This window comes from Babylonia areolata, chromosome 19 (genome assembly GCF_041734735.1).
Source record: "Babylonia areolata isolate BAREFJ2019XMU chromosome 19, ASM4173473v1, whole genome shotgun sequence".
Lineage (NCBI taxonomy): Eukaryota > Metazoa > Mollusca > Gastropoda > Neogastropoda > Buccinidae > Babylonia > Babylonia areolata.
In genome coordinates this window covers 28,071,749-28,081,748 of record NC_134894.1, presented here as the reverse complement: position 1 = coordinate 28,081,748, position 10,000 = coordinate 28,071,749, and the positions used below count along the sequence as shown (strand labels likewise).

Here is a 10,000-nt window from a genome sequence, read left to right as displayed (position 1 = left end):
AGCCAATATGCAATGACCTGGCAAAAGCGTGCTCAATCTTTTTCTCTCTTTTTTTTTCTCTTTTTTTCCCCCATCGCCCACATCCCTTTCAGTAAGAAGCATGTGGGTTTTATGTCAACACTCATCTCAGGTGATAAGGTCACGGGAAAAACGACCCCAAGACCACTTTGAACATCGCACAAAACTAGTTTTTACCTCAAGGTTGGTGTGGACTATTCGTTAGTTCTACATCTTTAACAGAGAGTCCAAACAACAAATAGTCGTTCAGAGCGCTAATTTTGATGAACCAAACAGAAACGGGCACAATGTTTCGGTAAAATTGCCTTTCTAAGGTGAACAGACAAATAATGCATTAAGACGAATCTATAGCAGAATAGAATGCCCCCTTTTTTTATAACTGTGTGAAGAGTTTTTCGAGCACTTTGATCTAAATGATCGTAAAGTTCATGAGACAATTGAGCACGAAGCGGTGTAAAGGTAACACTGAATACCGATAGATACAAGTCAGATCAAGTCAACTTTACATCTCTCAGGAGAAATTATCATTTGATCGTATTACTCACGACACAAAACAGAAAACATACACTTATCAAAATACACGTACATGTATATGTTTAATTAAGCATTTAAGGAGATCACATAAAATTACATTGACATATTTCAGAACACTTTAAATGTACTTAAGAACAATTAACAGTACCAAAAAAAAATAATAATAAAATAAAGAAAGAAAGAAAGAAGAAAGAAATGTAGTTAAATGCAATTAATGAATGAATCATTTGATCTATCATAAAATTGATAATTATGGTTGATTTTTGACTGGTTGATTATTTGATTAGAATGGAATCAATCCATTTATGAATCAATTAACCCCAAATTATCTGAACAAATGAATGGAATAATTCAATCAATGAATAAATGAAGTAAGAATAGAAATGTTGAAAAGAGATAAACAAACGTGAAATGAGAAAATAGATGAATAGATAAAGTTTAATAAATGAAGAAAATACATCAATAACAAATACGTTGATACCAAAAAAAAAAAAAAAAAAAAGAAGGAAGAAATAAATTTATATAAAATAAAATAAGGTAAGTAAACATTTGAAATGAAACGTGAAAAAAATAATGATACTAAAATCCACAAACTACCTAACCACCTGCCCACTTACACACCTGTCAGGTATGATGAATCATCTGCTGGAGGAGGGGGAGGGGGAGGGACGGCGGGGCAGGGACGTGGTGTCGGTCAACATCCAGAGAGGGAGGGAACATGGCCTGAGGTCCTACAACCACTGGAGGGAGTTCTGCAAGCTTCCTCTTCTCCCTGACTTCTCCCACTTCCAGAACCTCGGGGAGAAGTTCCAGGCAGTGTACAGGTGAGTGTGGTGAATCGGGGTGTGTGTGTGTGTGTGTGTGTGCGCGCGCGCGCGCGCGTGCGTGCGTGTATGCATACACATCAGGACAGGACTTTGTATGAGACTTTACTGGTTTATCTGTATATAACTAAGGTGGATTCCTGAACTGTTCCAAATAGAATTTTAAAAAAATAATTTTAAAATAATAAACAAAAACCACTGTTTAAACCAACTGATGGGTGACCGACCTCCCACCCTTTCCTTCTCTGGCTTGCAATGTCATCACCATTGACGTCACCACTTCACTCCCATGACTTACACTCACCTCACCGCTGGTGACGTCACCACTTCACTCCCATGACTTACACGAACGTCAAGACTGGTGACGTCACCACTTCACTCCTATGACAAACACGAACGTCAGGGCTTGGTAACGTCACCACTTCACTCCCATGACTAACTAAAACGTCAGGGTTGGTGACGTCACCCACTTCACTCCCATGACTTATACGAACATTAGAGCTGGTGACGTTACCCCACTTCACTCCCATGACTTACACTCAACTCACCACTGATGACGTCAATCACTTCCCCTCCCACATGGCTTTCACTCACGACGTCGTCACCGGTGACGTCACAGTCACGTGGACGACGTGGACCTGTTCCCGGCCGCCCTGGCGGAGGAGCGGGTGGGGGAGGTAGGGGAGACTCTGACCTGCCTGCTGTCCCGACAGTTCGAGGACCTTCGCTTCTGTGACCGCTTCTGGTGGGAGACCAAGGACCCTCTTATCGGCTTTGCCTCTGGTGGGTGGGTGGTTAAGGTGACGCGCGCGCGCGCGCGCGCGTGTGTGTGTGTGTGTGTGTGTGTGTGTGTGTGTGTGTGTGTGTGTGTGTGTGTTCTGTACGTGCAGCCTGCCCCGTGTGGGAGTGGGAGGTGTAGCGTGGGGGGGATGGGATGGACTGTGAGATTAGGACAGGGGGGTGTTTGTTTGTTTGTTTTTTTATTTATTCATTCATTTATTTATCTGTTTGTTTGTCTATTTATTTGTTTGTTTAGTTTTGGTGTGTTTTTTTTATTATTTATTCGTTTATCTATTTATTTGTTTATTCATTTATTTCAGGTGTTTGAGATGCTTGAGGCCGGGGGGGGGGGGGGGTGCTATGCAACGGGCCTCCCATACAAACACACGATGGCTTGAGTCTCCTCTCCAAACGCGCGCACACACACACACACACACACACACACACACACACACACATCGGGAGTTCTGAGTCCACGCACACAAGGAGCAATCCTAGCTCAGATTGTGCTTCTTGTGGATATTGCAGATGGCGCCAGTTCCCAGTTTCATCATGTATTTCTTCCAAATACGTTTTAACTTGTAAAAAAAATCAACAGACAAATAGAAATACTTGGGGGTTGCTTTAAGGGGAGAAATATGTGAACCAGAATGACCATGTGGGGGAACAATGTGTAACTCTGTCGTGGACTCCAGTGGAGTGGTGACTTTGTGGTAATATGCCTGTCTAAAAAGCGAGTGTACATGGGTTCAAGTCCAATAAACGAACCTGGATTTTTACACACTCCCCGCCTCTAGACCTTGAGTGGTGGTCTTGGTGTCTCCAGCATACACATTATACACGTAAGAAGAACCCTCGGCACCAAAGGGGTTGTCCCTGGCAAAATTCGGTCGCAAAACACATTCTGAAAGTGAAAAAAAAGAATATGAATACTGAAAACATTTATATAATGGTGGCACTGGAGTTTGGCAACGCGCTTTTCCCGGGGAGATCGGCCGGAAATTCGCACAGAGAAATCTGTTGTGATAAGGTATAATACAATACAATGCAAATCCGGTAGGAGTTACTTTGGCAGGTACATTAGGGGTGCCAAAACAACTGTAACATACTACGATGCTTCAGAACTAAGCCACCATTAGCACAAAGGGTGTATCAATTACCCCCACCCTCTTTTTATAAACTTACTGCCCAAACTCTTCCTTCCATAAAAACGGGGAAAAAACAGAGCATGGAACTTATTGCAAAACAAGGGCAGCAGAACGAACAGCAACAACCACGACGACGACGACGATAAGAACAAAAGAGCCACTAAAAATTAACGGACCGTATGTTCGTGGCCACTCGACAAGACCTTACCACTTCTGAAGAGCGGAATTTGGACAGATGCAAACAGATTTCAACGCCATATCCAAACACCATATCTGTATGTATTTTACGTCTTGATAGTTTGATTGATTTCGCTTTCTGTATTCGTCTTCGATAAAAAAAAAAAAATTTAAAATTTAAAAAATTTGAAAACGCGTGACATACACCGTTACAAGACATGAATACATGCATGTGTGTAGATGGAGCTCGAGGCTGTATGTGTGTGGGGGGGGGGGAGCGGAGGGGGGGGCTGCGCGTGTGAGCACGTGTTTTTGCATGAAGCATTATCCATTCCAATTTCAATATAAGGAGTTAAACTCATCATATTTCAAGCGGAGTGCATCTGTCTGAAAGATAGGCAAGAATCTGATCGATCTATGATCAGTTTTCAGTCATTGCAGGTTTGTGAAATGTTTACATCTCTGATCACGATGACGATGTGATGCCGTTGATGTTGATGAGGAGGAGGAAGGAGAAGGAGAAGAGGAGGGGGAGGAGAAGAAGGAGGAGGAGAAAGAAGGAGGCGGGGGAAGGAAGTCATTATTTTTCTCCGTTTCCACAGACAAACTACGGGAGGAGATAGACAAAACGAAGCTGTCGCACGTCATATGTCGCACTACGCAGGTGTATGACATCCAACCTGACGTCTTCAAACTGCCCAACAGGCAGAGGTGAGCCGGAACAAAGAAGAGATGATAGCAATTTGTACTGGAATCAGCGGATGACCCACACGAACGAACGTGCATAACAAATCATACTGTATTAAAAGAGTTCATTAAACTTGTAGACGCAGATAAGCAAATACAGCACACACGCACACACACACACACACACACACACACACACACACACACACACACACACACACACACACACACACACACACACACACACACACACACGTTCAAACAACGTATGGTAGACTGTTGTAGACAAGACTGGTCAAGCAACTTACATTGTTTTAGTCGTTATGAAATATACCGTTCCTTTAAAACTTTGCTGCTACCAGAAAGATATTTATCTGATCTTACCAATGCTGAGTTCGGGGTTCAGATTTGGAGTAAACGAATTTAATCAGCGTTATAAAGATAGCTTGAAAATTGTACATTTTCTGGGGGGAACAAAGACGAAATTTTTATAACCTCATTTTCTGATGGCAAACGGGTTCTGTTAAGACTTAGTAAATCACAAAACACTAAAACATATCACAGCAGGTTTCGAATTGATTGATTAAAAAAAAAGAATCATGACATCTTGAAATCTGGTTTTCTTTTGATATTTTGTCATCTGCCTCAACATAGCTCTGTCCTTTCATCTTACGCTGTCCTTCCGCCAGGTTTTCCGCTTTTTTGACTCACTTGTGTAAACAATGTGAGTCTATGTTTTAACCCGGTGTCCGGTTGTCTCTGTGTGTGTGTGTGTGTGTGTGTGTGTGTGTGTGTGTGTGTGTGTGTGTGTGTGTGTGTGTGTGTGTGTGTGTGTCCGTGGTAAACTTTAACATTGACATTTTCTCTGCAAATACTTTGTCAGTTGACACCAAATTAGGCATAAAAATAGGAAAAATTCAGTTCTTTCCAGTCATCTTGTTTAGAACAATATTGCGCCTCTGGGATGAGCACAAATTTTTTTTAAAAGAAGCCAAATTATATGCAAACTGCAGTTATTTTATTTTATTTTTTTCTCTAAACTTGGCACTTTGATCTGATATTCTGACACAACAACAAGAGCAGTCATTATTATCATTTTTTTGTTCAAACAGGAACTTCTTTTGCAAAGCATGGAAGTTTTATTTATTTTGCAAACGTTTTGGTGCAGATAGTAAAAAAGGGAAATTACTCTGTAATTAATGCTAGGGGGACTGAATTTGCTTTAAACTGATCTTTCTTATCTTAAACATTGCATTTTCAAATTATACTCAATATATAAAAAGCTTGTGTGTTTTACTCTCAGTGTACAGGGCTTTCACTATGTTCATTCGCCCAAGTGGTCTTTTTCGGAAAATACTAAAATCAATACGAGTGGACTTTACAGATCTATTGGCTGAGCCCTGAAGGTCATGGGCAAAAATCAACTGCGTGCACATATATATACACATTCAAAGCGCGTGCTCATATTCTTCGCGAACGCGAACGACGCCGTTTTGTTTCAAGTTGTTGACCTGCCCGTTCAATCCTATATTCAATGGACAATACACGATAACATGTGATGGAAAGTTGGAGAAGGAGACCGTTAAATATTTATTCAGAGAAAGATTTGTGAACGCTTCATCACTTACTGGATTATGCCCCAAACTGCCATAAAAATATCCACAGAATCAGTCGGAATTCACAATTAAAAATTGTAAACCATGCGAGTTAATACCCTTGAATTGATGAAACGAAAAAAATTCCAGTCTTGACTTTTCTCAAAATGAAGTCCTTTTCACTTCATACGACGTTTAGAAGTACTTGTACTTGGCTGTACATGTTATTAGTTTAACAAAATACTAAATTTTCATATCAACTTTAAAACTATAAAACTAGAATGAACATAAAAGAGAAATTGAATCGACCGTGTCGTACTACATTCCCGGCGGGTGTAACTAAACTTGTACATCTATCTAGATCTAGAGAAAACGGCTAAGTGTTGTAGTGTGATTGCAGGGATAGCCACGTCTCCTTTGCCGCGGACTTGTATGTTCAAATATTAAATTTTAGAACGTCAGTTAAGGAGCCACGATAGTGTAATGGGTAAGACAGTTTCTTCTCACCCGAACACGTGGGGTTCGAATCTGGTTAGGATTTTTCTTTTCTTTTTCTTTTTTTTTTTTTTTCGTTTTTTTTTTAACCCGAAGCTTTATAATAACAAATACAGAACACATTTTAAATAATAGATTTTTTTTAAGTATATCACAAGTAAGTCTTGAAGGCCTTGCCTCTCTTGTTTTTCTTTGAGCCCACATAAGCACAATGTGATAATGTTCTGTGTATACTGTAATTGTTGTCTCTCTCTCTCTCTCTCTCTCTCTCTCTCTCTCTCTCTCTCTCTCTCTGTTTTTTTAAACAGCAACAAGGAAAAGCCATGTTCACAAATACTGGAGAAAGCCATGAACTTAAGTCTCTTCTGAAACTACGATCCTTCAAGAAGAAAAGAAAAAAGGTGATGTTGTTGAGAATGGAGAATAATCATAAGTGTTTCATGTCGGTTTCGATGAACGAGCACTGATCTTGGTTAAGAAGGAATTTTTAAATGTCCTGTCACACATACTTGTGATTGTAGACATTTTCTTAAAGTATTAATTTTCATCATAAAAAAAATCAACAATTATAAAGGTAGGACAGGAGGTGTGGAGGGTGTGTGGTGAGTTTGAGGGAAACAGAACAGATGGGCTTTGTATAATGACTAGTTAAATTTACTCGCTCAGGAAATGTTTGTACAACATGTTTCATTATCACGCCAGACATTGTTCACCAAGCATTCTGATCGTTGTATCGTGTTTTACAGGTGTGCCGGCTGTGCTTCCGTGAAGGACGGAGGGATCAGTGGCAAGAGTCTTCGTTTATCTCGTCTTTTTAGTTCGCCTCTGTCATCTACAGTGGTAGCGTTCATCACACACACACACACACACACACACACACACACACACACACACATGCACACGAGCGCGTACACACCGGGATGTTATGTACAGTCTGTTCTTTCAGGTGACTGCATACTGATTCCGCAGCCGTTGGTAATCCCACATATTAGCTGTGTGGTCCCTTCTACCCAGTTCCGCTGACAATGTCTGCGAGAGTTAGATCCTTAAAGATTATCGGTAATAATACCATTGTGTAAGCGCGCATCAGAAGTTAAAGAACCTAAAAAATGAATGATAAAAATGTCCATTAGTAAATAAACACCTTGGTATACACCACTTTTTTCTGCTGATTTTTATATGTTTGATTACAGTCATGTTTTGTGTTGTATATTGCTTTCAATTGAGGAATGGTGAGAAAACAACAGAAAACAGAAAAAGAAAACAAAAAAGAAGGAAAAACGAAAACAACGAAAAAGAGGAGGATGGGGGACTTATTTAAGAAAAAATCAAAAATCAAAAACAATAAAGAAATCTGCTGGGTGTTTCTTAAAAAGAACCCATGGCAACGAGAATTTTGTCAGTGGATTTCATTTTACATAATTTGGCCAGAGGACAACATTCTCGTTGCCATGGGTTCTTTTTCAGTGCGCTAAGTGCGTGCTGCACACGGGACCTCGGTTTATCGTCTCATCCGAAAGACTAGACGTTCAGTTTGAGTTTCCAGTCAAACCTGGGAGAAAGGGCAAGAGAGGGAATCGAACCCACACCCTCACAGAGACTCTGTATAGGCAGCTGAGCGTCTTAACCATTCTGCCACATTCTTCTTTGGGAAAGAGACCCTGCACTGCTGCTGAGTCACTTCGGTGGTGTTCGGTAGTGCCTGTTCTGACAAAACATACTTTGGACACCATATACCACCTACTAAGCCCCCTACTGACGATAATAATGGTTTGGTCGCGGAGCCAGACTGAGTGAGCGTCTCCTCCAGAATGGAGACCGCCACCACGTCCCTTCAACGGCACTCCCCCATAAATCCGCCGACACTGAAGACCTTGACAAGATTCACCCCAAGCGCGGAAGTGCAGGGGTATCGAAACTGAGGTCACCATGAGAGCCATGAGAAAGGCCGCATAATATGGGGTGCTTTTTTTTTTATTAAAAATTAATGATAACCCGGCGTCAGCCAGGCACGAGAGATACAGACATTTGAAATGTTAGTCAGGAAATTAGAAGACACATCTTTTAAGTGGACGAAACTCGACTGTGTGGTCCCAGTCTTCCCTTTTAAGCCCATAACACTCTCAACTCGGGGTAGGAGCCGGCCACGGGCTGAAAACCCCATCTCCGATGGGATTCGAACTGGCGTCCTCCAGGCCGTCAGTCCGCGACTCTAACCACTTCGCCACGGAGACGGATATTATCTTGAACGCAAACAGCTTTACTATCAAGAAGACACACACACACACATACATATATTATATATATATATATATATATATATATATATATTATACACAGACACAGACACAGACTCAGACATACACACACACACACACACACACACACACACACACATATATATATATATATATATGTATATATATAGAGAGAGAGAGGGGGCGGGGGGTTACCAGTCTATAATAGTACGATGGGAAATCCATCACTTTTGCTGTAAAGCCCTTTAACATTCGATATGAAATCCTGTCAACAGCACTAGCTTGATATCTGTTCCACACTGAAGACTTGAGCAGTATACATCATTCTGTGACTGACTGTTGAATAAGTATTGCAAAAGTATTCTCCATTCTTTGTGCATCCCTTTTTGCTGCTTTGCTCCACTTCATTTCCTTTTCCTTTTCCTTTTTCTTCTTCTCCTTCTTCTTCTTCGTTCGTGGGCGGCAACTCCCACGTTCACTCGTACGTACACGAGTGGGCTTTTACGTGTATGACCGTTTTTACCCCGCCATGTTGGCAGTCATACTCCGTTTTCGGGGGTCCTTTGATACCAATACGAGAGAGTACCCAGCAAAATTCTGTGATTATGCCTTTGGCTGATAGAATTTGTAATAAATAATTTATTTCAAAAAAGATATCTGGTCCAGTTTTGTGTTCATAATTTTAATGCATATAACACTGATTTTTTAGTCAACCAATAAAACTACTTTGAATTTAGTTGCTGGGAGATTTATCAGATATTCCAACGCAAGCATTAAAGCAACTAGTTCTGCTGTAAGTATAGATAGCATTCTTCCAAGATAAAATGATCTTTCAATTTTAAGTGTAGGAATTACAAAAGCCGCACCCGTGTTTTTGTTTTCAAGCACTGGGCCATCTGTGCACCCGTGTTTTTGTTTTCAAGCATTGGGCCATCTGTGCACCCGTGTTTTTGTTTTCAAGCATTGGGCCATCTGTGCACCCGTGTTTTTGTTTTCAAGCATTGGGCCATCTGTGCACCCGTGTTTTTGTTTTCAAGCATTGGGCCATCTGTGCACCCGCATTTTTGTTTTCAAGCATTGGGCCATCTGTGCACCCGCATTTTTGTTTTCAAGCATTGAGCCATCTGCAAACACCTAAGTCAAAACCTCTAAGCCCAGTTGCTTGTATGTATCTATAGGATTTAGCACACATAATAAAGACGTGGTTAACAATCCCAGACTGAAAAGCATACATGACGAGAATTGACACATACTGTGGTCGTTTCAAGACCCACTCTGCGCGTGTACGCGCACACATTCAAACACGCATACACACGCACGCACGCGCGTGCACGCACACACACACACACACACACACACATACACACAAACACGCATGCACATACACACACACACACACACGCTTGCGCGCACGCACAAATACCACCCAAATGCTGTACAGTGACATGCGAACGCAGAGACATTCACTCACACAACAACAACTA

The 10,000-nt window shown here is 41.2% G+C and overlaps 1 protein-coding gene across 1 annotated transcript in view; it reads left to right on the top strand.

Annotated features, from left to right (window-relative positions):
• The window catches only part of LOC143294135 (salivary peroxidase/catechol oxidase-like), a 21,682-nt gene extending 14,585 nt beyond the window's left edge, over positions 1–7,097 (top strand). The window contains exons 14-18 of the mRNA XM_076605565.1: positions 1,181–1,376; positions 1,996–2,159; positions 4,084–4,192; positions 6,567–6,659; positions 7,005–7,097. Coding sequence (XP_076461680.1) covers positions 1,181–1,376; positions 1,996–2,159; positions 4,084–4,192; positions 6,567–6,627 — 530 coding nt within the window. The 3' untranslated portion in view covers positions 6,628–6,659; positions 7,005–7,097. The remainder of the gene's footprint in view (positions 1–1,180; positions 1,377–1,995; positions 2,160–4,083; positions 4,193–6,566; positions 6,660–7,004) is intronic.
• The last annotated feature ends 2,903 nt before the right edge of the window (positions 7,098–10,000 follow it).